At 47.6% G+C, this 27,327-nt stretch overlaps 3 protein-coding genes across 19 annotated transcripts in view; 2 read left to right on the top strand and 1 right to left on the bottom strand.

Moving 5' to 3' along the window:
• Positions 1-5,634, top strand: part of NDRG4 (NDRG family member 4) — a 40,102-nt gene extending 34,468 nt beyond the window's left edge. For 5 of the 7 annotated variants that reach the window (XM_070061973.1, XM_070061977.1, XM_051846841.2 and 2 more), the window contains 7 exons: positions 247-303; positions 388-439; positions 1,235-1,282; positions 1,397-1,432; positions 1,566-1,617; positions 2,989-3,027; positions 3,710-5,634. In XM_070061973.1, the coding sequence (XP_069918074.1) occupies positions 247-303; positions 388-439; positions 1,235-1,282; positions 1,397-1,432; positions 1,566-1,617; positions 2,989-3,027; positions 3,710-3,867 (442 nt within the window). In that variant the 3' untranslated portion in view covers positions 3,868-5,634. The remainder of the gene's footprint in view (positions 1-246; positions 304-387; positions 440-1,234; positions 1,283-1,396; positions 1,433-1,565; positions 1,618-2,988; positions 3,028-3,709) is intronic. The other 2 variants (XM_070061974.1, XM_070061976.1) reach the window with 1 other exon arrangement.
• An 804-nt stretch (positions 5,635-6,438) lies between these two features.
• SETD6 (SET domain containing 6, protein lysine methyltransferase) lies at positions 6,439-13,372 on the top strand. 3 transcript variants are annotated; one of them, XM_051846838.2, is made up of 9 exons: positions 6,439-6,566; positions 6,796-6,891; positions 6,981-7,125; positions 7,202-7,343; positions 7,446-7,640; positions 7,776-7,896; positions 8,604-8,784; positions 8,890-9,032; positions 9,180-13,372. In XM_051846838.2, the coding sequence occupies exons 1-9, from the start codon at positions 6,540-6,542 to the stop codon at positions 9,486-9,488; spliced, it is 1,359 nt and encodes a 452-aa protein (XP_051702798.1). In that variant the 5' UTR covers positions 6,439-6,539; the 3' UTR covers positions 9,489-13,372. The 3 variants fall into 3 exon arrangements, with proteins under 3 accessions (XP_051702798.1, XP_069918080.1, XP_051702800.1); XM_070061979.1 differs by having other exon boundaries at positions 7,776-7,833; XM_051846840.2 differs by having other exon boundaries at positions 7,581-7,640.
• The window catches only part of CNOT1 (CCR4-NOT transcription complex subunit 1), an 88,661-nt gene continuing 71,870 nt past the window's right edge, over positions 10,537-27,327 (bottom strand). For 5 of the 9 annotated variants that reach the window (XM_051846836.2, XM_051846837.2, XM_008257364.4 and 2 more), the window contains exons 35-49: positions 25,874-26,065; positions 25,166-25,308; positions 24,569-24,677; positions 24,306-24,475; positions 23,413-23,665; positions 20,847-21,095; positions 19,408-19,571; positions 19,092-19,209; positions 16,591-16,692; positions 15,045-15,218; positions 14,554-14,703; positions 13,492-13,672; positions 12,273-12,405; positions 10,962-11,096; positions 10,537-10,875 (exon numbers count right to left, since the gene is read on the bottom strand). In XM_051846836.2, coding sequence (XP_051702796.1) covers positions 10,797-10,875; positions 10,962-11,096; positions 12,273-12,405; positions 13,492-13,672; positions 14,554-14,703; positions 15,045-15,218; positions 16,591-16,692; positions 19,092-19,209; positions 19,408-19,571; positions 20,847-21,095; positions 23,413-23,665; positions 24,306-24,475; positions 24,569-24,677; positions 25,166-25,308; positions 25,874-26,065 — 2,352 coding nt within the window. In that variant the 3' untranslated portion in view covers positions 10,537-10,796. The remainder of the gene's footprint in view (positions 10,876-10,961; positions 11,097-12,272; positions 12,406-13,491; positions 13,673-14,553; positions 14,704-15,044; positions 15,219-16,590; positions 16,693-19,091; positions 19,210-19,407; positions 19,572-20,846; positions 21,096-23,412; positions 23,666-24,305; positions 24,476-24,568; positions 24,678-25,165; positions 25,309-25,873; positions 26,066-27,327) is intronic. The other 4 variants (XM_070061972.1, XM_002711549.5, XM_008257369.4 and 1 more) reach the window with 1 other exon arrangement.

The following is a 27,327-nucleotide window of genomic DNA, read 5'->3' on the forward strand; positions in this document are numbered from 1 at the left end:
TCTTGTGGGCCGGGAGACAGGGCAGCAGCAGAAGGTCCCACCACCAAGGGGGAAGGGGGTGGAGAGCACAGTGTGAGAGCCCCCCCGGCATGAGTTGGGGGTCTGGCAAGAAGCTGAAGCCCAGAGGATCCCTGAAGGAGCAGGGCCACAGCTCCCCGATTCCCCCAGTTGGCTGTGTTGGGCTTGGAAACCCTTTGTCCAGTCCTGGGGTGCCCACCTTTGCCTCTGCCCTCCCCCCCCCCACAGCCGCAGAGACCTAGACATTAACCGGCCTGGGACGGTGCCCAATGCCAAGACGCTGCGGTGAGTGCCCTGTGGCCCTCCAGCCCGCCCGTGCCTGCTCCCCCCATGCCCGGGCCAGACAGCCCTCTTCCTCTGTGTCTGCAGCTGCCCCGTGATGCTGGTGGTCGGGGACAACGCCCCTGCTGAGGACGGGGTGGTGAGTGTGGGGCTGCGTCTGGCCGGGGTGGGGGGCAGGACCAGTTCCCTGCATTGTGCCCTGTATCCCCACCCGGTGCAACTTCCTGCTGCAGGGGAGGGCCCAGGGCCCAGGGGTGCCCGGAGGACTCAGGGCCCAGGGGTGCCCGGAGGACTCAGGGCCCAGGGGTGCCCGGAGGACTCAGGGCCCAGGGGTGCCCGGAGGACCCAGGGCCCAGGGGTGCCCGGAGGACCCAGGGCCCAGGGGTGCCTGGAGGACTCAGGGCCCAGGGGTGCCTGGAGGACCCAGGGCCCAGAGGTGCCTGGAGGACCCAGGGCCCAGGGGTGCCTGGAGGACTCAGGGCCCAGGGGTGCCCAGAGCAGCTGCCAGTATGCCAGGAACACACAGAACTTCCGGTGTCCTCCAGGAGGGTGGGCCCACTGAGCCCTGGCCCAGCATCTGCTGCTGACCCTTGGCACCCTCCCCTCACTGCCCGACTCCTGAGCCCCTGGACCTTTTCCAGACCAAGCCTGCCAGTGACCCTGGCCCATGCCCTGCCCTGTTCCTGTCCCACCAGCAGTTTTAAGTGGGCTCTGAGGGTCTCTGGCCCCTCAGGGGGCTGCTCACTGATTTCCAGCTCTTAGGGAGGCCTCGGGGAAAAAGCCCAGGGAGGGGCAGCCTCGCCCGGCCCCTGGGTGCTGGTGTGCACCTGCGTCCTGCATTCGCTGTCCTCACCAGCCCTGCAAGTAGCACCGGCCTTGGCATTGGAGGTGGGGGTGGGCTGAGGCTGTTGCTAAAGCCGGCTCCTGTCCCCAGGTCGAGTGCAACTCCAAGCTGGACCCAACCACCACCACCTTCCTGAAGGTGAGACTTTCCTCTCCAGCTGCTTGGGCCAGCCTCAGGGAGGGGGCCAGGTGTGGGAGTGCCGGGGGCGGGGGTGAGGGGTCTGCTCAGCTCACGCTGTTCTCTGCCTTGCAGATGGCAGATTCTGGAGGGCTTCCCCAGGTCACACAGGTGAGACTCGGCTCTCTAGCCTGTGTATCACCTGGGGCCGGGGGGAGAGGGGGCTTGGGGGTCAGGGAAGCTTCTCCCCTCCCCCTAATCCCCGGCAGCCAATCAAAGCGTGTGCCTGTCCTGCCTCCTGCAGCCGGGGAAGCTGACCGAAGCCTTCAAGTACTTCCTGCAAGGCATGGGCTACAGTGAGTACCCCTGCACACCCCCAGCCCAGAGACTGGCGGGCAGGCACAGGGTGGGGGCGAGCTGGCCGGGTCCCAGCTGCTGGACTGTCCTAGTGAGGCTTGGTGTAAGTCGGCTGTCTGGGACTGTGCCCTGGGGAAGGCTTTGGGTCACTGGATGGCAGTGCCAGGCCTTTGGCGGGGCGGGGCTGGGCCGGGGCAGGGTCTTGCCAAGGGAGCCCGTCTGAGGCCACGTCACACATAGCCATGCTGGGCCCAGGGCATGGCTGTGCCCTGGGCACCTGAGACGGCCTCTTGTCACAGGTGGTAGACAGCACCCAGTGGGCTTGGGCTTCGGAGGCCAGGGAGGACAGGAGGGGCCATCAGGTGTCAGGAGAGCTGAAGGCAGCTGGACCTGGGGGTGGCCTGAGACTCTGAGGGAACAGGGGCCCAGGGTGGAGCCAGCTTCCTGGTCCTCCTCTCCTGTGACCTCCCCTTGTGCAGGGGTGAGGAGACTGTAGACTGCTCCAGGGCCCCCACAGCACGGGCACGCACAGGTGTGCACACACACGCGTGCACACATGCACACACACGCATGCGCACATGCACACACAAGAACACACACACCCCTCTAGTGCCTGGCTCTTACCTCCTCTCCCCGACACACCTGCTCCTCCCGGCAGCTGGGCAGCAAACTTCCTCCCCCTGAACTTGTTTCTGTTGTCCCTGTGTCTCCGTGGCGGGGCAGGCTAGCGCACATATCCAGGAACAGAATCCCTGCGGCCGCCAGGGCCCGCCAGCCTCTCCACGGGGAAGTAGGGCAGAGAGAGGCCGAGGCCGGCAGGGAGGCACAGCGGGGCTCTGAGCTGGGCCCTGGGCGCCCCGTGAACGTCTGGGGGATGAATGCATGAGCACCTCTTGCAGGCGCTGGGCTGCGTTCTCAGGGGTCCTGGGAAAAATCCCGCCAGGCAGCCCAAGCGGCAGGAGGGAGGGCTTCCGGAGGCTGCAAGGGTCTCCCCGCTGTGTTTACATGGAGGGGAGGGACGAGGCCCAGCAGGATGATGGGCACCAGGAGGAGGATACGGGCCCCAGTGGTCTCGCCCACATGAGTCCCTCAGTGTCTGCAGCCTAGGCTGGCGAAAGGGCCTCAGAGTGCCCCCCGCCGACCCCTGCCCAGCTGTCAGGGCTCCCTCAGGCCAGACAGAGGTCAGCCCTGCTGTGGTTCCTGTGGCCGCTGCTTGGGTGGGCGGGCAGAGCAGGCTTCCCGAGGCCTTCCCCATGCCAACCCTTCTGTCTCGTGTCCTCGGCCCATCTCAATGCCCCGGCCTCGGCCCACCGCCGTCTTCACCATGTTCTGTGTCTCCCCGCCCCCGCCGGCTCTGTCTTCTCTCTCAGTTGCGTACTTGAAGGACCGAAGGCTGAGCGGAGGAGCAGGTAGCCCGTGGCCCTCCCCTGATGCATGGACCCCCTGCCCAGCCTCTCGCGGCTCCCTCCTCTGCGCAGTGCTGCAGCCAGGCCGCATCTCGCTGTGGTTTGGAGCCCTCTTGTGTCCCGCCTAAAAGATGCCTGCCCTCGCGCAGATCCGGGTCCGTGGCGGGCCGGGTCCCCGCTGGACGGCTCTAGGTTGGCTGCATCTGGGAGCGGTCTTGCTTTAGGTTGCTCCAGGCAGTGGAGTGAGAGCCAGAGCTGCCTCTGAGGAACGGCCCGGGCTGGCCCAGGTGGCCGGCCGAGCTCCGGAGGGTCTCACTTGCGACGCCCCCAGCTGAGGCCGTGGCAGGCCAAGGGCTGTGTCCGCCTTCCAGCAGCAATCCTGCTGCCCCCACCATCCCCCTCCAGAGGGTGTCCTGGGAAGCGGCACACCCCAGCACCACCCGTTCTGGCCATGGCCTTGGTCGACTGTTGGGAGCAAGGGCCCTGCTGGCCGCAGCCTCACTGTCGCTGGCCCTGCATGCCTCGGGCCCGCTGGAGCCAGCACCTGTGCCCTGGCTTGGGCTGGGCCTCTGTGTTGCTGGAAGCCAGCTCTCGCCGGCCGCTTTGCTTGCCTCGTCCTCCTGCCTGCTGGCGCCCGCCCCGCCTCCTGGCACTCACCCACGCCCATTCCCATCTCTGTCCACAGTGCCTTCGGCCAGCATGACCCGTCTCGCACGCTCTCGCACCGCGTCCCTCACCAGCGCCAGCTCCGTGGATGGCAGCCGCCCACAGGCCTGCACCCACTCAGACAGCAGCAGTGAGGGGCTGGGCCAGGTCAACCACACCATGGAGGTGTCCTGTTGAAGCCCGTGGTCCCGCCGAGGACACCCACCTGCCCGCCCGCCCGCATCGAGGTCCCACTGCCATCCCTGCACTGGCTCATGTTCCCTTTAGTTTGTTTTGGTGAGGGCACAGGGGAGGAAACCGTGTTAATTCTCTTCTGTTTAAAACCCGAGGGGCTCCACCTTCGATGCTGCAGCGGAAGTTCCCCCCCCCCCACCAAGGCTCTGATGGGCTCCCTCCTCCCCACCCACATCTCGCTCAACCTGTCCACTTGGCTGACCTGGACCCCTCATCCAACTCCCTTCAGCCCTGGTATGGGCAGGGCAGGGCAGGGCAGTGATTCACTAGGGAAGGAATCTGGATTAGAGAGAGAGCATGGGACAAGCCCTGGGCAGGCAGGTTTGAGAGGGGAGCCGGGACACAGCACTGGGAGGGTGAGGAGGCGAGGAGCCCCGAAGGCTGGGTGTCGCCAGCCGCCCCACTAAGCACACCTGTTTCTGTCTTGTAGTACAGGTAACAGTCATCTGGGCAATAGCCACAAGGGGGCACTCTGACCAGGCAGCTCTTTTCCTGGTGCTTGCTGAGCTGGGCTGGTGCCGTAGGGCCAGGGAGTCAGGGCCCAAGGAAGACCCATTATGGAGAGCGTTGAGGGTGGGAACTCCGGTCCTGTCCCATCCGGCCCACACACTCAGCCAGTCCCTGGTCCTGTCCCATTTCTGAGCCAAGGCCTCCCTAACACAGAAACCGCCTGGTCCTATTTCTGTATGACTTGACCAGGGGCTGAGGGACCAGACTGGGATGGCCTGTGTGTGCTGTGTGTCCCTGCAGGGACTTCGCGGGAGCCAGCAGGTGGCCGGAGGCAGGGGCAGCCGCGTGCCTGTGGGCTGCTTTTTTGGCTCCAGTCAGCAGCAGCGTGGTGATTCCAGGCAGAGCTTTGGTAAAGCTACTCCTGTGCTTCCTGTAGGCATCACGAAGGAAGAGAGTGTATTTGGAGAGACTGGTGCAAGGCAGCCAGACCCCTCAGCCCCACATCACCGGCTCTGCCTCTGGGCCTGGCCTGGGCCTGCTCTGTCCTAGTGCTGTGGGGGAGGGGGAGCTGAAGGCTCTTGGAGTTAGCAAGGTGGTCAGGTAGAGGGGAAGGCTCCCCACACACACCAGCCCCATCCTGCTACCTGAAACCCAGACCGCGCCACCCCCTTGCCATCCGTCCACCTTACCAGGTAGAATCTCCCGGCCCAGAGAGCAGAGCCGCCTGTGTCAGAGCCTGCGTCACTTGTCACAAACCCCAGCAGGCAGCACTGAACACTGAAGGGCTGTGGAGGGGCGGGGGCTCTGAGGCTGAGAGGACCCCTGCATCCCTGTGTCCTGGGCACAGCTCCCCTCCCTCCTGCAACCTTAAGCCATCACTAGATTGCTCCAGAGCCTGGTCGGGTGTTAATCTGTCCCCAGTTCTATCCACTCATGTGCTTCCTTTGAAAACTCAATGTGACTGAGAGCTCTTACTGTAGATATAGCTCTGCGAACCTGAATCGTTTTCTTTTGCTGTGTTCTTTCAGATGAAATATCTATAAATATCTATACATTATATATATATGTATATGTATATTGGGTCCTCCCGTGTGTGATTTTCAGTGGAGGTTGTCTGGTCGAGGTGAACTTTTACTGAAATTTATTCTTTCCCTCTCTGTACAAAGTGAAGAGCCTACTTTTGTGTATTCTGGTGGCTGGTGTCATGAGACTTTGAGATGACAAAACGTAAAACAAATAAAACCCTTGTCAACAAAGAAAGCGTTAACTGTTGACTAAATGATAAACTAAGAATGTACGTGTGATGAAGCTGGGCCAATGGTGAGGTCCGGGCGGCTTGCATTCATCTTGGGATACAGCGTGCCAAGTGAGGACAGAGGCTGTTTCTATCTCTGGTCCCAGGACTTAGCACTTTCTTCACCTTTCCAATGCTAACGCTCATTCTGAAGGGATCTGCTCTAATGAGGCCAAGCTGAGAGCTGAACTCTGGCGTTGTTTTCAAAACCCGCACCTGTGCTGTGAGCGCCGTTCTACCCTCGCTGCCGCCTTTGCAAGTTAAAATCAACAACGTGCGGCTGCTCTTTAGCATTTGTTTCACTCATTCTTCATTTACCCAATAAATACTCTATGCTGTGTATCAGCTAATAAAGAAGTAAATAACAAAATTCCCCAGGAGCTCCGCAGAAGGTGCAGGCGGAGCGGGTCTCGGAGATCCGGGCGCCCTGCAGGCCACGCCACCCTAACACATCCACGAACTGCTCTAAGTGGACACACGGCCGTGGGCAACGCAGATGGAGATCAAACGGTTGGCGACTGCCAGGCCCCCACCTGCCAACCCCGAAGCGGGGGAAGTCTGAGCCGCCCCCCCCCGCCCCCCCGGGACAGGTCGAGGGGCTGTTCGTGGCTCAGAAGCGGGCTGGAAGCAGCCCGGGACACGCCTTTGCGCGCCCACTGCGCGTGCTCTAACCCCTAACCCCACTCCAGAAGGCGCCGCGAGGCCACCTGCCGCGCATCCCAGAGCGTCTGCTCCCCGCGTTACCAAACTTGCCCCACGTGGTTCCGGCGCCTGGGCGGGGCTAGAGGCCTCCTGCCCCTGCAGCGGGGCCGCGGACGCCGGAAACGCCGGTGCGCGGGCACTGGCCGGCCCGGACGTGCACGCTCCGACCATGGCGACCCAGGCGAAACGGCCGCGGGTGAGTGGCGGGCGCGTGGCGGGCGGCGGGCGCGAGGCCCGCTCCTCCCCGGCCGTGGCGGGCGGCCTGCGCGCCCCTTTTCCTCTCTCGCCGGGTCCTCGGCCTCGGCTTCCGCGCGCCCCTCCCCCACCCAGCACCCGTCGTCCGCAACGCGCACGCGCCGCCGTCTGCTCTGGCCTCACGCGGACCCTGCGGGGCAGCGCCTGGTCACTGAGCCTGCTTCTCTCAGGTGGCGGGGCCGGAGGGCGGCGGCGGCGGCGGCGCGGACCCGGTGGCCGGCTTCCTGAGCTGGTGCCAGCAAGTGGGGCTGGAGCTGAGTCCCAAGGTGAGCGAGGGTAGGGTGGAGCGGTGGAGGAGGCGCGGCGGGCCGAGGGGCCACTCTGACCCGGCCTTCCCTGCCCTTCCCCTGCCCAGGTGGCCGTGAGCCGGCAGGGCACGGTGGCGGGCTACGGCATGGTGGCGCGGGAGAGCGTGCAGCGCGGCGAGCTGCTGTTCGCGGTGCCGCGGGCTGCGATCCTGTCACAGCACACCTGCTCGATCGGCGACCTGCTGGAGCGAGGTGGGCATGGGGCGGCACAGGGCACCTACGCGGGCCCGCCGGGCCGGGCCGGGCAACTCACCCCTGTCTTCCTCAGAGCGAGGCGCGCTGCAGAGCCAGTCGGGCTGGGTGCCGCTGCTGCTGGCGCTGCTTCACGAGCTGCAGGCCCCAGCCTCGCCATGGAGCCCCTACTTTGCGCTGTGGCCTGAGCTGGGCCGCTTGGAGCACCCAATGTTCTGGTGAGAGCTGTGGGAAGGGTTGGGGAGTACCCGGGCCAGGGACCCCCAAACCCCCGTCCTGGCGAGTGTTTGAAGGGCACCTGGGTGGGAGTGTCCCTGCAGGCCAGAGGAGGAGCGCCGGCGCCTGCTGCAGGGCACGGGCGTACCTGAGGCCGTGGAGAAGGATTTGGCCAGCATCCGCAGCGAGTACTATTCCATCGTGCTGCCCTTCATGGAAGCCCATCCTGATCTCTTCAGCCCCAAGGTTCACTCCCTGGAACTCTACCATCAGCTCGTGGCCCTTGTGATGGCCTACAGGTCAGTGAGTAGAGCCCTGGAGGACCAACCCTCATCCTTGAACAATGTTGAGGGACAAGGGGGGAAAGAACAAGTGAGCTGCACCCCCAGTCCCTCACCCCAGACTGGGCCTTAGCCAAGTTCTCTCTGTGGCAGCTTTCAAGAACCACTGGAGGAAGAGGAGGATGAAAAGGAGCCAAACTCCCCTTTGATGGTGCCTGCAGCAGACATTCTAAACCACTTAGCCAATCACAATGCCAATCTAGAATATTCTGCAGTGAGTGGATCCCACCTAGTTCTTCCTAAGTGCATTGGTGATTGCGTATTTGCTCAAACCAGTGTTGTCACTGGGCTCCATTTTCCTACTCAGAAATGAATGGGTGAATTTAGCTCCTCACAGGTGTACCTTTCTATGCATATTATAGTAAAATAATTTCAACACGAAACAGCTTAAAGCCCTCAAGGCCGGGATTACTCCTGATTTATGTAGTGCTTATGGCCCTGGGGTCTACATAACAATGTTCCGTTCCCCCGTGGCTGTTTTGGGTGCAGTGTGCATAGCAGCCTGGAGCAGCTGCCCTGTCAGCGCAGATTCTGGGAGGGGCAGCAGCAGCTGGGGATGCTCATTCAGAGGCCGGAAGTCTCAGATGAGCCCAGGGCTGCTTTTATACCAGTTCCATTTCATGTGAGAAGTTGCGGGATTAAAATACTAGTGGATGTGGTTATTTCTTCGGGGAGGGAGTACTTGTTAACCCTTTCCCCCGTTTGTCTTTCCTATTGTGTTCTTTTAAAAACTGGCAACTTTTCTAAGTGCTAAAGATGACTGAGCAGATTTACCTAGTGAGACTGACCTTTTTAATTTATGCCCTATGCTGTAGCATAAAGGGGTGAGACCAACAGGAAGTAAAAGGCCATTGGTAGTTACAGCCTCAGTCCCATAGCTGACCTACACCTGCTGGGGGCTTTTTCTCCCTTCCACCCCAGGATTATCTTCGCATGGTGGCCACTCAGCCCATTCCTAAAGGCCATGAGATTTTCAACACTTACGGACAAATGGCTAATTGGCAACTGATTCATATGTATGGCTTTGTTGAACCATATCCTGACAACACAGATGACACAGCCGACATCCAAATGGTGACAGTTCGTGAAGCAGCACTACAGAGTGAGTGTCTCCTTAGCTCTTTGAATCTGATAGAGCAAATGACTTGTAGACTGAAGGAGAAATGAGCCTTTGGTATACTGAGTCTTTGACGCCATTTATTTACAGAAGCAAAAGTTGAGGCTGAACGGCTCCTACTGTATGAGCGCTGGGATTTCTTGTGCAAACTGGAGATGGTAGGAGAAGAGGGTGCGTTTGTAATTGGACGTGAGGAGGTGCTAACTGAAGAGGAACTGACCACCACACTGAAGGTAAAGAGCCAAGAATGGCCATTATGCTGACAAATTTGAGTACTGGGAGCAAAATAAAACTAGGCGATGAGAGGGGACACTTGACATCAATTTTGGAAATATATAAGTAGTATGACCTAACTTAAGGGGCTCCATGTCTGTTTCTAGGTACTGTGCATGGCTGCTGAGGAGTTCAGAGAATTTAAAGACCAGGATGGATGGGGAGATGATAAAAGGGAAGAAGAGGGCAGCCTGACACTCAAAAATATCCCCAAGCTCAAAGCACCGTGGAAACAGTTGCTTCGAGACAGTGTTCTGTTGACCCTGCAAACCTATACCACAGACTTAAAAAGTGAGCAGGATTTACTCAGTAATAAGGAGGTCTACACCAAACTCAGCTGGAGGGAACAGCAAGCCTTACAGGTTCGCTATGGTCAGAAGATGATCTTACACCAGTTGTTGGAAATGACTCTTTAGTATGTTCCAAATGGCCTGAAGGAACAGAAGAAAGAACTTTATTCTAGGCTGATAACTTTTATTGCTTGAAAAGGAAGAAAGTGTGGATCTTTTGCCGTTCTTGTTAAATACCAGAAGGAAAAGTAGCAGAGATGTGCTAGGATGAACTCTGAGGTAAGGGTGATGTGTTCGAGGACTGGTAACAGCATGCTTTCGAATCACTAGTGTCTCGATTTTAACTAAAGCCTGCAGAAATGCGGTAGTGATAGGTCGTCTTACTGTACTCAGGGACTTTGCAGGAAGCTTAGTTTGAACCTGTATCTATCTTGAGGAGGTCAAAACCTTTTTTATTAGGATCTAGGCAACCCTGTAAATGGCCCTTTGTGAGAACTGTTGGTCTTCAAAACTTGACCACCGTTAAAGGAAAGGTAAGTTTTTCTTAAAAATGGTGTATCTCTTGCTGAAAAGGTAATTACTATACAAAAATACTGTTGGACATGTAGACAGGTCAGCTTAGGAGTGGGAAAGATCTCATTCAGCAGGAAGCTGGTGTTCCACTGGGCTGTCCACTTTCTTTACCAGCACTGGCTGCTGCTCCTGAGAAAGGCACAGTGACTCATATATAGGAAGTGGGGGGAGCCAATGCCCAGGAACTTAAAAGGCTACAAAATACTTAATCCTTACAAATAAGGGTAGTATTGGTCCTTTGTCTTTTTGTTCAACTTTGTAGGGCTATTCAGTGAGGTAATGGAGGGAATTCTTAAGATTAGGTTCTATATCAGAAGGAATGTTAGACTTGACCGCATCTCAGGGGGCCAAGGTGAAGAAGCTAGTTGGTACAAGTGGTATTCTGTGTTCAGCTTTAGAACAGGTTTGGGAAGGGCAAACTAGAAACCCCCAGGATACCATTCCCATGGTTCACATTTTAAAAAACTAAGTTAATACACTATTCTTAGAGACACCACGAGCTATGCCTTCAGACAAGCGTATGGCATCAACTGCCTGCCTCATTATAAGTATGCTTTCCTCGGACACATTTTGCACAGACCCAAGAAGCTGCAGACAAAGGTTTTCTCTTTCATATATTTACACAAGTTGAAAATGATATTCACAGCATCTTCTAAATTTTGGCCAAGAGTCAAAAAATGCATTTAAACTTTGGAACGTGCCCACATAGACAGGGAGGCTCACCCCAGCAGTAGTTGGGGCAAATACCCAAGAACCAAAGGGCTGGGAAAGTCAGGAAGAGCAGAAAGGATTCTTCAGTTTATGAACTTGGTGCACTGGGACCTCCAGGCTGACACCTTTACAACGGAGACATAGTTTCATCTAGCTGGCGCCTGTGCCTTCCATTACTTGCTGAGCCTGCTTCTGTCCCATGCAGCACTGTGCAACCGACTGGAATAGCCTGAAGAATGGAACACAGTTATCAGAAACGCATCTCAACCACAGACCCAAGCTGCTCATCCTTAGATGATGCAAACAAAAACTCACTTCTCAATTTCTGGGGCACAGTGTACAAACTCGTGGTTCCAGAACTTAAACGCTGGATTTTTAATCAGCTCAATGAAGGTAATAAGAAGACCCCAAGGATGTGGCCTATTTACAATCAACCGTTCCAAAAGAACCCTGGGGAAAAGAAGAAAGTGTCAGCATTACATAGAAATTCACAACCGTGCCATTATTTTTTGTAAAGGCTTACTAGGGAGATGAGTTAGGAAAAAGACAGCTGAATTGATCTTGATACAATACAGTGTGGTCATGCAGATGGATTCTAGTTAGAATATCTGGGTTTAAATCATGATTCTTGCTGAGCAATGGAATATTAACAATATTGGCTTAAATATTCACATCCAATTATTTCTAAATTTACCCTAAGGAAGAAATAATCACAAAGTGTACATTACCATCTATAAGCAGTAACTTTTGGCATTTAAATTCTGAAGAATATCACACTTTACATTGTAAGTACTAGAAATGCACATTTAAAATGTGCTTTTAGGGGCCAGTGTTGTGGTGCAGGAAGGTTAAGTTGCTGCCTGTGATGCTGGCATCCCATGTGAGCACTGGTTTGGGCCCTGGCTGCTCCACTTCCAATCCAGCTCCCTGCTAATGGCCTAGAAAAGCAGGTAGCCTGAGTATTTGGGCCCCTGCCACCCATGTGGGAGACCCAGTGAATCAAAGACTCTTGTGAAGGTCAGAAGTAGTGTGGGGAGGGAGTTGCACCTCTGCTGCAGCATCTCACTCATACCACTTAGGATACCAGTCTCCCACACTGCAATCTCTGGGTTCAGGCCCCAGCTCTGCTTAGAGCTACCTAGGAAAGCACAGCAGGTCTTGGCTCAAGCAGTTAAGTCCTTGCTACCCAGTGGGGGGACCCAGATGAAGTTCCTAGCTTTAATAGGCAGTTAACCTGTATGTATCTTACTCAGTTGGGACTTAACTATTCCCCAGTCTCTAGTGCTGAAGTCCAAGCAGTCTACAACAGATTACTAACTACTATTAGACTTTAATTGGCCTTGCATAATTCAGGGCTCTGGTTAAAAATGTTGTTCCTTTTACCTCTTCAAATTCTTGACTTTCAATCAAAATGACATGCCTTTTATTGTGAACTACTTTCTACCTCAAAAAGATTTGTAATTCTCCACTTAGTCTGATGCATAAAACAAAAAATCCTAATTATTGGGGAGGGCAGGAACTATCTCCATATTCTTCAAAACTCAATCTCAAATTTAACATATTACCAGACATGTAAAAGATGCCTGATAACACAAAGTCCAGGCAGAAGCATGTGAAAAATCTTACCTTGTGATCTGTTCCTGGATAGCTTCAGTGTTGGCCTCTGCAAAAAGGTACAGCATGGTGCAGCTAAAGTAATGAGTGTGGCTATTGGGGTATCGCAGCTGATTTGCAATTGCGTTCAAGAAGAGATAGCGACCTAGGAAGTACAAAAACTCAACTTAGGCCTTGCTTTAAAAGGCTAGCATGGGATAACAGTTCCAACTGGCTGGAGTTTAGGCTGCTTGTAGACACTTGTAGTTAAACCAGTGGTTCTCAGGATCCCAGAAGCTTTCTTTTCTGTTTTTATCAGTATTTCCCACATTACAAGATTTTAAAACATAATTTGTAAGTAAGAGCTATACAATAAAAACATGTTAATAAAAAAGTCTTCCCTGATATTCAGTGATGAATGCTACCATTTTACTTTTTGAAGAGCTTTTTAATGTCTTTCTCAATAGAAGACATCTGGATTCTCTTTTCTGCTTTTACATGTAATCTGCTACTACATTTCATATAAACTGGAAAACCATGGCAAATGGGTAAATGGCAAATGCTATTTTACTATTAACAGCCCTCCTTAAAAGGTATTAAGGATACTACCAAATGTTCCCAGAAAACGCTTTGACAACCACTACATTATACTGGAATAACTGGGTTTGCTCGATACTGCTCATGTTTGTAAGAGATACCAGTGACCCTTAACACTTTCCTATAGACTGTCTTCTTACTGCTAAGTTCTTACATGTACTAGTATTCAATTCTGTTATTTGAAGCTGTCTCAAATCACTTCTACAAACTGGTAAACAGCAAATATAATCAAAATCACCCTCTTTAGATGCAACAGCAATATTAAGAGTGGTTCTAAAGTGTACTATGCTAAAAGGATCAGGGCTGTACAGCTAATCTGTTAACTGAAGTCTTGAATAAATACAGAGCACCAGAAAAAATGTAGCTCAACTAGGAAACATACAGCCTGCAATTGGAGTTGTACTGTGAACTTTCTGCAAAATATGAAATCTTTGGCCGAAAAATAGCAGGATTCTGGATAATTCCTGTCTTTGTGCCTTGCTCTGTTTTCTGTATTAAGCAAAAAGGTAATTTCCAATAAAAGGATAAAATAACCAGCCAGGCTTGTAAATGTGCTGTCAGAACATGCTCTTTTGTGGCTTAACACATGCTTTTGTGAATACACTGTGATGAAAAGCATATAGCACTTTACTAAGAACCGATGGGCTTCACTCACCCTCAGTATCCAAGTCCACGGCCAGGTTCTGAAAGATGTCCATGTGTGCCGAGTGGGTGATGGTGCTCATTGAAGGTGTGCTGCCCTTGTTGTGAATGTGCGCAATGGCCTGAGTCCCTACATAGAGCACCAGTGCATTGATGAGCTGGAGGTTGTAGCGATTGCCAGGCTCATTGGACACCTAAGTGAGCAAAACAGAAAACTTCACTCCTGCAGAGCACTAACTACAGCATCAGTATTTTCAAACTTCTTAAACCTTGTGATTTGAATGGCAGATACATGCTTTGAGTTGGTGATGTTAGCACACAATTTCTGGGGCTGACGCTGTGGTGTTCCTCAAGAAGTCAGAGGTTTACCACACAGTATCACTGTACTTGTGATACAACTCTCAAGTCAAAATATGCATTGTCACATGGTTAAGATTGGAAAGACAATACAACCTCAAGTCATTTTGCAGAGTTAACATAATCCATTTTTGTATAAAACAGGGAATGACTGTCAGTGCTCTATTCTTAGGGAAATTCAGTCACTTGCCGGGTGGTTTCATGGAAAACTACAGCAATGTGTTACTGATGAAATGGCCCAGTAAAATATATAATCCAGTAAAGTTCACCCCAGTAATAGAAATGACAGTTCTTAAATCAGGTTGAAAATACTAACTCCCAGAGCAGGTGCTGTGGTGCAGAGGGTTAAAGCCCTGGCCTGAGCGCCAGCATCCCAACATGGGTGCCGGTTCTAGTCCCAGCTGCTCCTCTTCTGATCCAGATCTCTGCTATGGCCTGGGAAAGCAGTACAAGATGGCCCCTGAACCCTCATGGGAGATCCGGAAGAGGCTTCTGGCTTCGGATCAGAGCAGCTCTGGCCGTTGCGGCCATCTGGGGATTGAACCAGCAGATGGAAGGCCTCACTCTCTGTGTAACTCTGACTTTCCAATAAATAAAATAAATCTTTTAATAAGAAAGAAAAAGAAAATACTAACTCCCAAATGGGCCACATATAGGATCATGCATAGAAAATTCTTTTCAGGAAGGCATGATAGAGTTTTAAGCCAAAGCAATTAACCTGTAGGTTGCTGCGCAGATCAGACAGAAAAGTGACTGGTGATCGAGTTTTAAGATAAGAATCCAAATCCTTTTTGAATTGAGGTGGCATCACTCCAGTGAAATTGGTGAGAATCCGGGGAGCAATGTTAATTTCACTCAACATGTCCACCTGCCACAAATACCAAGAGTCACAATCACTTAGAGTCCACATACAGTACAAATGTCTTGAAAATTAGAGCTGCCACATTTTACTAGTTCAACCAATCTTATAATAATCTCTATAAAAATGATATGGATTTCTCAGTATTTCCTTTCAATATTAAGGCAAGATGAGTACTTTTTGTAGGGATTTCTACTCTGAACCACTAACCAATTTTTCCTGACCCAGATTTCAAAATAGAGTCTAGAATAGAATGTCATCCCTCACTCATTAAAGCTCCAGTCTTGGAAGAGAATCCCCAACTGGACAAGAAAAGTCATTTTTCTTAAAACTGCATACAAATTTTTTACCTTCAGATTAGGGGTGAATGGGTCCGGGAGCCTCATGTTTCTTGGGAAGGCACTCAGTATCAAATTTCTTAGTTGGATACAATTGGGTGGGATTACATCACAGAACCCATAATGGTAATCACAAAGGAATTCTGGGAAGTCATGCAAAAGAACCAGCAGCACTCTTAAAGTACCCTGTTTTAAGAAAAAAAAAAAAAACATTTCCACACTAAGAAAACGGATTTAACAGTTTTCTTTTTATGAAGTTAAAAAAAAAAAGGCAAAAAGTAGACTTCAATGACAAATACAAGTTTATAGATCTTTATCAACATGATAGTATCACAGTTTTTGGTCAAAATATTTACATCTAGAAATCATGAAAAACTAGGCATTAGAAGTCTGGAACCTTAAATGAATATGCTAGAAGAGGCTAGATGAGCCAGCATTGTGGCACAGTGGGTTAAGCTGCTGCCTGCAACGCTGGCATTCCATGTTAGGAATACTGTTTCAAGTCCAGTTGCTCCACTTCCAATTTAGTTCCCTGCTAACATGCCCGGGGAAGGCAGCAAAGAATGGTGCAGAGTACCTAGGCTCCTGTCACCCACATGGAAGACCTGGTTGAGGCTCCTGGCTTCAGTCTTGCTCAGCACTGGCTTTTGCAGCTATAGTGAGCCTGAGAGTGGAAAATCTCTCCCTCTGTTGCTCTGCCTTTGAAATAAATGAATCCTCGGGTGAAAGAAAAAGGGGGGTGGGGGTGGCATGCTGCTAGATAACAATACAAACTATGATACTTTCAGCAGTGGAGACACATGAATGAAGGGTTTGTATCCATGAACTCATTTGAAAAATGCAAACAATCCAATAAAAATACAAGCAAATAATGCAATGGGAGCCTCACTAAAATGGCTATCCAGATGGTCAATCTAAATATGAAAACCTAAGAAATGAAGAAAATGCAAATTGAATTCACAATGAAATACTACCATATTACTGCCAAAATGGCTAAAATTATACCAGTATGGCAAGAAAAAGACAATAGTTAACAGGCTGCTGAGAAGCACAAACTGGTACAGGTATTTTGCAAAACAAAAGATGAACATATGAATGCCCTAAGCTCTGGGCCCTATACATGTTTGATCTTTGCACTTTTCTGAATATACATTATAGTATTGAAAACAAAGGGGCCAGCTCTGCCTGAAGTGTCAGTTTGTGTCCCGAATGTATCTCTTCCAATCCAGCTCCCTGCTTATGTGCTGGGAAACTAATGGAAGATGGCCCAAGTACTTGGGCCCCCACATCCATGTTGGAGACCAGAAGGTGGCTCTTGACTCCTGGCTCTTGGCTCCTGACTGGCCCAGCTCTGACCATTGCAACCATTTGGGGAGCAAACCAGCAGATGGAATACCCCTCTCTCTCTGCCTCTTTCTGCCCATAACTCTACCTCTCAAATAAATAAAAATATTTAAAACAACAAAAAATAGACAAAATAAGGCCATATATCCTCAGCTAAAAGTTTCTCTTTTTAAAGTTCTCAAGTCATTTTAATGTATAGATCCAAATCAATTACCTTATAGAGGATTTGCATAGGTTTGGTGAGTTCCACATTTCTAAGGAAAGGCGCTAAATATTTGAATAAATCAATCAGTAGCTGTGCATACATAGGCCACCCCTAAAACAAAGAAATGTACATGAGTCACAACTTCACCTTATCAACTTGTCCAGGCCAACTGCCCTATAACTTCACCATTAATCATCTTCACATAAATACAATTAATTTATTAACACAGTTTCTCTCCTAAAAAATTGCCTTTAAAAAGGACTAAATAATTATGAAGAAAATGGAAGATGACATCTCAAACTACCTCCATAAAACTTCAAAAACTACTGTTCCCTTGTGCCTTTAACAAAATTAAAACAAAGGGGTGACCACTGTGGTGCAGAGTAGCACCAGCATCCTTTATGGGTACTAGTTCAAGTCCTAGCTGCTCTACTTATGATCCAGACCCCTGCCAACATGCCTGAGAAGGCAGCAGAAAATGACCCAAGGTGCTTGGACCTACACCACCCAGATGGGAGACCTGGATGAAGATCCTGGCTTCTGGGGCCAGCGCTGTGGGGCAATGGGTTAAAGCCCTAGCCTGCAGCGCCAGCATCCCATATGGGTGCCAGTTTGAGTGCCAGCTGCTCCACTTCCAATCCAGCTCTCTGCTATGGCCCAAGTCCTTGGGACCCTGCACCCATGTGGGAGGCTCTTGGCTCCCACGTGGGAAAAAAAACAACTCCTGATTCCTGGCTTCAGCCCAGCTCAGCTCTGGCTGTTGCAGTCATTTGGAGAGTGAACCAGCAGATAGAAGACCCCCCCCCCCAAGCTTTATCTCGAAATTTCAAGTAATTGAAATAAATCTTAACAACAACAAAAAGAAACCACAAAGATCCTGGCTTCTGCCTGTTGCAACCATCTGGGGAGGGAACCAGCTGGTCTACGATGTATTTCTCAAAAAAAAAAAAAAAAGTGTTAAGGGGGCCAGAGCTGTGGCTCACTTGGTTAATCCTCCGCCTGCAGCGCCAGCATCCCATATGGGTGCCGGGTTCTAGTCCCGGTTGCTCCTCTTCCAGACCAGCTCTCTGCTGTGGCCTGGGAAAGCAGTAGAGGATGGCCCAAGTGCTTAGGCCCTGCACCTGCATGGGAGACCAGGAGGAAGCACCTGGCTCCTGGCTTCGGATCAGCATAGCTCCAGCCATAGCGGCCATTTGGGGGGTGAACCAACAGAAGGAAGACCTTTCTCTCTGACTCTCTGTCTTAACTCTGTCAAAAAAAAAAATAAATAAATAAAAATAAAAAAAATTTAAAGTTAAAAAAAAAAAAAAGAGGAGGTCTCTCTCTCTCTCTCTCTCTCTTAACTCTTTCAAATAAATAAATCTTTAAAAAAAAAAGGGGGGGGGGCAAATTGAGAAACCTTGTGTTCACATATACCAAAAAACATTCCTCCAACAGATAAGCTGTTTTCCTGGGTTTCAACTGTATGTTTTCCTCCTCTGGATTCCTCAACTCCTGGTAAATAACCTCACTGAATTAATACCATTAATCCTCTATTTTCAGCAATATATACCAATTATGTTCAGTCATGGATAATTTTATTCTTTTACGCTGTGTTCCCTTCCCCAAGAATTCCATTCTCCAAATGAAGCTTCAGTCAAGGATCATTTCACTTTCTGCCCCAATCCAATCCCAAACACTTAGTAGTCATATTTTCTTTTTATCTAATGGGCCGGATAAGAGCACTTTCTATAGTACTCACTTGGCATTTAAGTGAAAAATCGAAGAGAAGCCTCCTACAATGACTGTGTTATCTTCCCAGTTAGACTAAAAACTCTTAAAAAAAAAAACGATCATAATCCTTCAAATAAAGTAACCCAGTGATATTCAACCTGTGTGAGAAACTTTAGCATTTACAGTGAGAACCTGAAAACCAGCAAGCTCCAGAGACCCATCACCCAGAGATTCAGTCATACCTCTAAGGACCTGCAGAAAGATTTCAACTTAAAAAAAGGGGTAGGGTGGGGGGGTGGGGGTGGGGGGGATCCTTAACTTGGGGCCAGTGTTTTGGCACAGCAGGTCAAGCAGCCACTTGCAATGATGACATACCACACTGAAGTGCTGCTTAGAGCCTTGGCTGTTCCACTTCTGATCTAGCTTCCTGCTAATGTGCCTAGAAAGGTGGCAAATGACGAATGACGGCTTGGGCCTCTACCACACATGTGGGATACCCTATATGAGATTCCTCTCTGTCCCCCTCCTCCCATGCTCTGCATACATAGACCGGCCAACTGACACAGAGGGCTGACACACAGCATTGGAAAGGCAACAACCCTAATCACTGACAGCAGTTTTTAGGCAAAGGCTGTTAAGTACTTATTAAACCCCCCTCTAGGACCTGAGCAAAATAATTCCCAACCAAGCTAAAGAAATACAATTACTACTAAATGACTAATAGAAGTGTATAGGCATTGATCATAAGCCCCAAGTAGTTACAGTCTTAATCTGCAGGAGATAAATTGCAGCCACACCTTCTGCTGTGGCGTATGTGCCAGCATTCTTGCAATAAATATCCGATGGGAGATCAGTTCAAGCCAGGCATATACAAAGCCAGGAGCTTTGGTAGGCCTCAAGATATGGAATGTATTGCTAAAAGAAGAAAAACTTTAATGAGAAGCACAGTCCAACTCAGATAATGAATAGCATGTAAATGTAGGCAATGTACAAGTTTTCTTGCAGATTAACAAAACAAAACCCCTCTCAAAAAAAAAAAAAAAAAAAAAAAAAAAAAAAAAAAGCCTCAGTCCCCAAGAGTTTTAACTTCAACTGAAACCTAACAATACTCACCAGAAAGCTGTAAGTGTCTGGAAATTAATGGTTTCCAACACATGCTCAGGTGCATTGAGTTCCAAGAGTAACATGATAAAAATTCGATGGTAGGGAAGCTGCTGAAACTCACTTTGCCGAACATCATGATCTTGTAAGAGAACTCCCACTACTATACCAAGGACCTATACAGAACACACAGATGGGACCTTATACACTCATGGATAATTCACATGCCATTTTTAAGTCATGCTTCTTTTAAGTACCACATGAAAGGAAAGGATATATACCACCTGAAGACAAAATCATGTGCCAGTATCTAAAGAGGCCATACATTTGTCTGAATCAATTTAAATATCTGCGGACTAGAGTGGTGTATTTTCCACTAAAGCCCAATGGTTTTTTAAAAGTTCTAAAAATTAGAATGGCACCTTATTATATTATATTACCACGTTAACACAAGCCAAAAATCTAATTCTTCTGGTTTTACATGAAGTTGACAAGAGACAAACAGTTGACTCTTCTCTTGGCATTTAGTTGAGTAGCTAGGGACCAGGAGAGCTGTTAGTCTTAAGAGATGCCTTGTTAAAAAAACTTGTCCTTCAGTCTACTTTATTTGCCCCCTGAACACTGAGGAGTATGACGGACTCCTTTCTAATTTCCCAAGACCAAAATCTAAGTCCATTTTTAAAACCTATTTTTTGAGCCGGCGCCGCGGCTCAGTAGGCTAATCCTCCGCCTTGCGGCGCCGGCACACCGGGTTCTAGTCCCGGTCGGGGCACCGGATTCTGTCCCAGTTGCCCCTCTTCCAGGCCAGCTCTCTGCTGTGGCCCGGGAGTGCAGTGGAGGATGGCCCAAGTACTTGGGCCCTGCACCCCATGGGAGACCAGGAGAAGCACCTGGCTCCTGCCTTCGGATCAGCGCGGTGCGCCGGCCGCAGCGTGCCAGCCGCGGCGGCCATTGGAGGGTGAACCAACGGCAAAGGAAGACCTTTCTCTCTGTCTCTCTCTCTCACTGTCCACTCTGCCTGTCAAAAAATAAATAAATAAAAATTTAAATTAAAAAAAAAAAAACTATTTTTTGTACTGTTTTAATAAATTTCCAAGACTCTCTCAGCATTGAGCAAGGCAATGACAAGTCATTCATAACTGACTTCCCAATCTAGAGGACGTTTCAAGCCACCCATTTACAATGATTCTATATATAGGAACAAATCTCATACCACCTAAGTTATGTTCTATAATAGGCTTTATCAAGTATTAACATTCTGAAATGTTAGAAACTTTTTTTAAAGTTTGAGTCACAGCACTATAATAACCTTTGTCTAACTTTGGTGGCTATGTTTATGTACTGTATAAGAATTTCATTTGGGGACAGAAAACAGATATTGCAAAATGTCTTTGGGGAAAGGCTGGACACAAGACAGTTGGGAACTACTAAAATGAGAAAGGATTTCAGACCTTGTTCAGCAAATTAATCTTGGTGACAGTGTTGGTGGCCTCCCCTGAGTGCTTCACTAGCAGTGCAATGAGTCGGACGAAGGCATCCAGGTTGTGATAGCACTTGGCTCGGATCATTGTGGGGTTAGCAGCAGGATTGTGCTGCTGCTCGGCTTGAGCGCGGTAACTAATTTCAACACACATTTCAGTGCACAGACGAAAGAACCTTGTTATGAGGTCATCAGTCTTCAATATTCCTTGCTGATGCATCTATAATGGGAACAAAAAGTAGAGAGACCCATGAGCTAATATATATATAACTAACTTCATACATCTTTCAATTTCATGTTTAAGTGATAGTCTCTCTTTTGTTCCTAATGTCACATTTCTAATTGTTTTTTAAAGGGTTATCATTAGAATTACTTCATCATTAAGGAATCCTAACAGAATTCCTCCAGTTTTAAAAAAGTTTAATGGAGAATGAACCAACAATGAATTAGTATCTTTCAACAGCAGGGTACTGCCAACTAATTTGGAAAATGAACAATGCAGTAAAACAAAGTTCTCTTAACTTTGTGGGTCACAATCTGACACTCTGAATAATGTCTCTTTCCTCCAAGGAGGAGACTCAACATATTTCACCATCCTGCAGAACTTAAGATAATTTCTTCAAATGACAACAATATCAAAATTTTTAAAGTCTAACAAGTTATTGCCCCCCCCCCAAATCAATTACTTGTAAGTACTCAAATAAAAATATCCATGGATCATTACAGCTATTTTAATGTAATGAACTATTACATTAATTAGCAAAGGTAAGTTTATGTTAAAGGAAAGAAACACTACAAATGGATCTGGAAGTGAAGCAAAGCATATGTTATGTGGCTAGTACCCCCCCCCCAAAAAAATGACAAGTAAAATACGCATTAAGGAAGAAGGAGGAAGCATTATTAAAGACACAAAGCTCACAGAGAAACCTTGAAGGTTATTTTATGACAATTTGCTCCTTGATAAGTAATAGAATAGCTGAACCGACAGACTATGGTAGTATTATACCCTAGCCATGTCATAAGACTAGCAAAGGGAGCCGGCGCTGCGGCTCACTAGGCTAATCCTCCACCTTGCGGCGCCGGCACACCGGGTTCTAGTCCCGGTCGGGGCGCCGGATTCTGTCCCGGTTGCCCCTCTTCCAGGCCAGCTCTCTGGTGAGGACAGGGAGTGCAGTGGAGGATGGCCCAAGTGCTTGGGCCCTGCACCCCATGGGAGACCAGGATAAGCACCTGGTTCCTGCCATTGGATCAGCGCAGCGCAACGGCCGTGGCGGCCATTGGAGGGTGAACCAACGGCAAAGGAAAACCTTTCTCTCTGTCTCTCACTGTCCACTCTGTCAAAAAAAAAAAAGGACTAGCAAAGGGAATTCTGTCCACATTAAAATCTGAAAAGCAACAGGAGCACAAGAAAGAAAAAAAATTCTTAAAGGAATACAAAACAAAACAGAGTGTAACACATTATGTTTTTCAAGAGAAGAAGTAAATCAGTCAGCAGGAAGGGCTGAGACAGGTGCCACATCCATACCCATGAATGGCAACTACTGCAAAAAATTTAACTAATTCATGTTTCTTCCACCCAAATCACAAAAAAACTATAAATATGCATTTAACAGTTTTTCAAGAGTATGTTTCATAGCTCCATAGATTCTTTTTTGGGGGGAGAAATATTCTGAGTATTTACTATTTTAATCCAACTTGTAGAATTCAAACAAGCTCTTCCACACTAATCATTTAATTAAAAATAAATCTAACTAGTACATTTGGAAGTTTAGCAAAGCTTTTGTTTAAGGAAATACAAAGGTCACTCTGCAGAAATAAGTAGAAGCTCAACCTAAATAAACACTGTAATAGTTCCACTAAAAATCTAGTCAATTCAGGAAAAGTACCACTCTTAGTCACATTATAATTATGATACACTGACTACTGGTCTTAAAAGCAGCCAGTGATAGTCAAACACTATGTATCACTCTTTTCCTTTATCCTGTTCACAAATATTCCTGCTGAATGATTTTTAGCTGCAGCTGGTTCCTTAACACTTTAAAAGTCCACTCCGCATCAAACTTAATGAAAGAAAACGCTGGAAACTGTTTTCCTAAAATAACATGGTATTATCTTTACAAAGACAAGCTACTAATGCAATAAAACACTCAAATATTTTAACAGGTTTTTTGTTGTTGTTGTTTCAACTTTTTTAAAAATCATGGGCTGTTAGAAGAATTCTATTTATTAGCCCATAATCCCATCACTGCTGATAATCAAATTAGTAAAATTGCATGTGGCAGTTTTCATTATCAGACCCACTGTACTTTTGTAGCTGTGATAACTGAAATGGTAAAAACAGAACTAAAGGGAGAAAGGAATGTCAACCTTAAAGTGATCAAGGATGAGGAAACAAGTGTACTATATCAATTTATAAGAGGAAATGACAACATTTTTAGTGTGCATTGAGTATGGAGAGAACTATCTGATCACACGTACATAATACTAAGTTTCAATATTGGAGGCATCACACCCTACTTATGTTGAATAAAAAGCACCTTTCTTTCCAAAAGCTCTACCTGTCCAACAAACGCAGAGAAAGCTTTGGTACTGTCACGGCCAGCTGCTGCTGAATGGTAGAGATTCACCCATTCCCTCAGAAGATACTCTGCCTTCTCCCTCAGGCCTGGAGGGTCATCGTACTCTGAGGCTTGAGAAATTCCAGAATGCATCATAAAGTTAGGGCCTCCATGAGCACGATCAATCATTGCTTCATAGTTGGATCGCACTACTTCCATCAGCTGGGGCAATCTAGTACAATAAATCCAGAGTGAAAATCAGTCTACTCATGGTTGTGATTGCACAGGCATACAGCTGGACAACTTGCTTATTTAAAATAAACTCCCAAGTGTAATAATTACCATTTCATTTTACCTTTTCCATATTTAAACTAACCTTGGTCTCTTCATATCTTCTTACTTATAAAGATGTAATATGCAATGACTAAACTCAGTTAAGGTACTTAACAACAATAAAATGGGACCAATGAAATAGAGCTGATGCGCAGAGTTAACATTCGCTACCTGCTTAATATATGCCACTATTTCTACACGTAATTTCTGTCAATACCCAACCATTCTTTCACAAATTATTTCCATTTTATGTACGAAACAGGCATAGGGAAATTGCAAATTTTACAGTGGCAGAGCCTAGTCTTAACCACAGGTTCTGACACCAAGTCTAGTATTGTATGTACTGCTCAACATCAAGAAGGCTTGGCAGTTAGTTAAGCTTCCATACTTCAGAGGACAGTATTAGGCCTCACTAAAGCTTCTCCTATGTTGTGGGTAAAGCGTTACAACAGGTAATGTTAGTAAATCTTTACACACATTTCTACACTTTCTTAAAAGACTGCTGAATACAAAGGAATCCCAGTGCATTTTATTCTCACCCTTCTGGAGCGTTGCCTCTGGAATGAGCATTAATCCTCATGAGTGTTTCAATAGTGTGGAATAGATCTGCCTCGGTAACATGGGCAACACTTCTTTCATCCACCAGCAGAATTTTTACCAATTGCATAGCAAATGCCACGGCCATATAGTTTAAACCATTCTCCATTGACTGGCAACAGAGAAAACACAATGAACATAATATAAGAGAGAAAAATACAACATCCTTCCTGAGACCTTTAGTCTGGGTGAATTCCTTCCATACCTGAGCTAGATGAAGATCGTACTGTTGCATATTAACCAAATGATTGCGAATTAACAACTCCACAGCCTCCACATTATATTTATATTCATCCCGACATTCAATTAGGCACCTAGAAAAAGTATTTTATTCATAGGCTTAATCATACTGTATAAAGTAAAACAAACACTCCATTTTATTTAGTGGAATTTGTTTGAGTCAACTGTGCATCAGTATCCAAGTTAAAAAACAAATAATGAAGTAAAGCAGCCCAGTGTAAAGAAAGCCCGGAGATTTGCTTTTAAATACTAGAAAACAGAGTATTGCATTCAAAATATAAAAAAATTATATATGAACACCACTGGTATGAAATCACTGAAACTTTTTTTTAAACAAATAACCTATAATTTACTCCCCTAAACAACAGACTGGTTTTCTGTGTCCATCAGGGGGAGAAGGTGGAGACCAGATGGGAAAATGATAATGCAACAATTCTTACTTCTTAGAAGTCCAAATGTCCCATTTACCTTCTAGAAGAAAAGGAAAGCTCTGAACATAAAGACAGTCACATAGACCAAAAGGCAGTCCAATACATACTAGTCTTCCAAGATGGATACTGACCTTGTGATTTGTTTGTTGCACCATGGAGACCCATATGCCCGGCCATCCTGTAGAGCTTTTAGGACCAAAAGGTGGCACTCCCTGTAGCGAAGCAGTAGGTCAGCATCAGCACCACTGGTGGCATCTAGTAAGCCCTCTACAGCCTGCAGGTCAAAGAAAGTGTTCAGAACCACTGAATATAAGTAGTCAACCCAACTGTCAGAACAAGAAATCAAACCTCAATGAAAACTACAATGTATCTTCTACAGCCTCAAGATTATTATCTCCACTCTCCAAACATCCTTTTCAGTAACCTAGCACATACCAGAAGCTCTACTGTAAGTTTATTCTGTGTTCTTCATGGCAATTAAAAAAAAAAAAAAAAAAAAAAAACCACTTCTGTGCCTACAGAGTCAAAATCAAGGGACTCCACACACACACACACACATCTTTATTCCCCAAATACTTGGGAGTAACTTGTCCCTTAAAACCCATGTTTCTTCAATAACAGAATTTTCAGAAATTATTTCATTGAGGAAAACAAAGATTTCCCATTTGAACACTCCTAAGTGCTGTGATTATACTCTAATCTGGAGAGAATCACCTACTTATACAACAGAATTTATATTCATTTTAAAAAATCTAAAGCATAAATGCATGAGCATGTAGAGTTGCCAAGTCACTGAGTATTTTCCAAACTTAAGCTGAGATGTCAGCTTACAAACCAACCTTCTGGAGCAATCCAAGAGCAGCTATAGCATCTCGAGAATTTCGAGATAGCACTACAACCTCCAAAAGACTTCGAAGAGCCTGAGCTTGAGGATTCATGGCCAACGTTGGTGGAATGGCATGCAGATGCTGCTCCAACTCTGTAATGCACTTATCATAAATCTGAGCTACATCATCTGTTGCCCAAGCTTGCTGTTTTAGAAAAAGGGGGGGAAAAACAACTAGTAAGACATAACCAAAACATTCTAAAGATTTTTTTCATTGGCATATGTACCAACCAGAGGTCTACTAGTGTGTTTATTCCTTTATTTATTTATTTTTTCATCAAATCATGGAGGGCTTTTCCTAAACAATGCAGTCATGACGCCATTAATTGGTGTGGTACAAGGCAGGCAAAAGGAAAGGGTGTTTTGAGAACGGAAAGCCTGGCACACACTAATATAATCAAGTGATCAGAGACAGCATCATCATTAATGGGATACACTGTGGACAGGACCACTTACAACATCTAGTAAGCCCTCTAACAGCCTAAGACACTAGTAAGCGTTCCAAACCATGAAAACTACAATATCTAATGCAACTGTCAAAGTCTCATGACAGGTAAGAACACAGCATCACCATTATTATCTGAGTGCAGTCATGAGAAAACACTGGAAAAACCCAAATCAGGGCATTCTAGAAAAAATTTGCCTATAATCTTCTAAAGTATTAAGATCACGAAAGATGAGGAAAAACTGAGGAGCTGTGAGGAAAATATTAAATGTCACAACTAAGTAAGAGATTACAAAATAGGTCTTATACCATGCATTTCTTAGGCATCTGGCAAAACAGGAATGGGATAAAAAAATTAGATAGTAGTAAAGTTTTAATATCCTTAAAGATTGTATTGTCACATAAGAAATACATACCAAAGGAATAAGGAGTAAAAGGGGGCATCAGGCTAGCAACTTAGTATCAAACAGATTAAGGAGAAAATGTTTTCCCCTGTATTTTCAACTTTCAAATTTTTAGAATATCCTTATAAAAAAGGGGGAGGTGGGTTTGCCAAGAAGGTACCAATCAGATTTCCTCTAAATACAAACATTAAAGTAAAATCAAACGCAAGGACTAAAAATGTATCCCTTATGTCATGTTGATCTGCTATTAAAAATATCTATAACGGCCGGCGCCGTGGCTCACTAGGCTAATGCTCCGCCTGTGGCACTGGCACCCTGAGTTCTAGTCCCGGTTCGGGCGCCGGGTACTAGTCCCGGTTGCTCCTCTTCCAGTCCAGCTCTCTGCTGTGGCCTGGGAGGGCAGTGGAGGATGGCCCAAGTGCTTGGGTCCCTGCACCTGCATGGGAGACCAGGAGGAAGCACCTGGCTCCTGGCTTTGGATCAGCACAGCGCCGGCCATAGCAGCCATTAGGGAAGTGAACCTTTCTGTCTCTCTCTGTCTATAACTCTCCCTGTCAA

Source organism: Oryctolagus cuniculus, chromosome 18 (assembly GCF_964237555.1).
Source record: "Oryctolagus cuniculus chromosome 18, mOryCun1.1, whole genome shotgun sequence".
In the NCBI taxonomy this organism is placed as follows: Eukaryota; Metazoa; Chordata; class Mammalia; order Lagomorpha; family Leporidae; genus Oryctolagus; species Oryctolagus cuniculus.

What these genes read in the sequence shown, in the direction of transcription:
- SETD6 (XM_051846838.2), top strand. Translation starts at nt 6,540, where the DNA reads ATGGCGACCCAGGCGAAACGGCCGCGG. An exon ending in CCCAGGCGAAACGGCCGCGG is followed by an intron (nt 6,567 to 6,795) that starts GTGAGTGGCGGG and finishes TGCTTCTCTCAG; the next exon opens with GTGGCGGGGCCGGAGGGCGG. An exon ending in GCCCTTGTGATGGCCTACAG is followed by an intron (nt 7,641 to 7,775) that starts GTCAGTGAGTAG and finishes TCTCTGTGGCAG; the next exon opens with CTTTCAAGAACCACTGGAGG.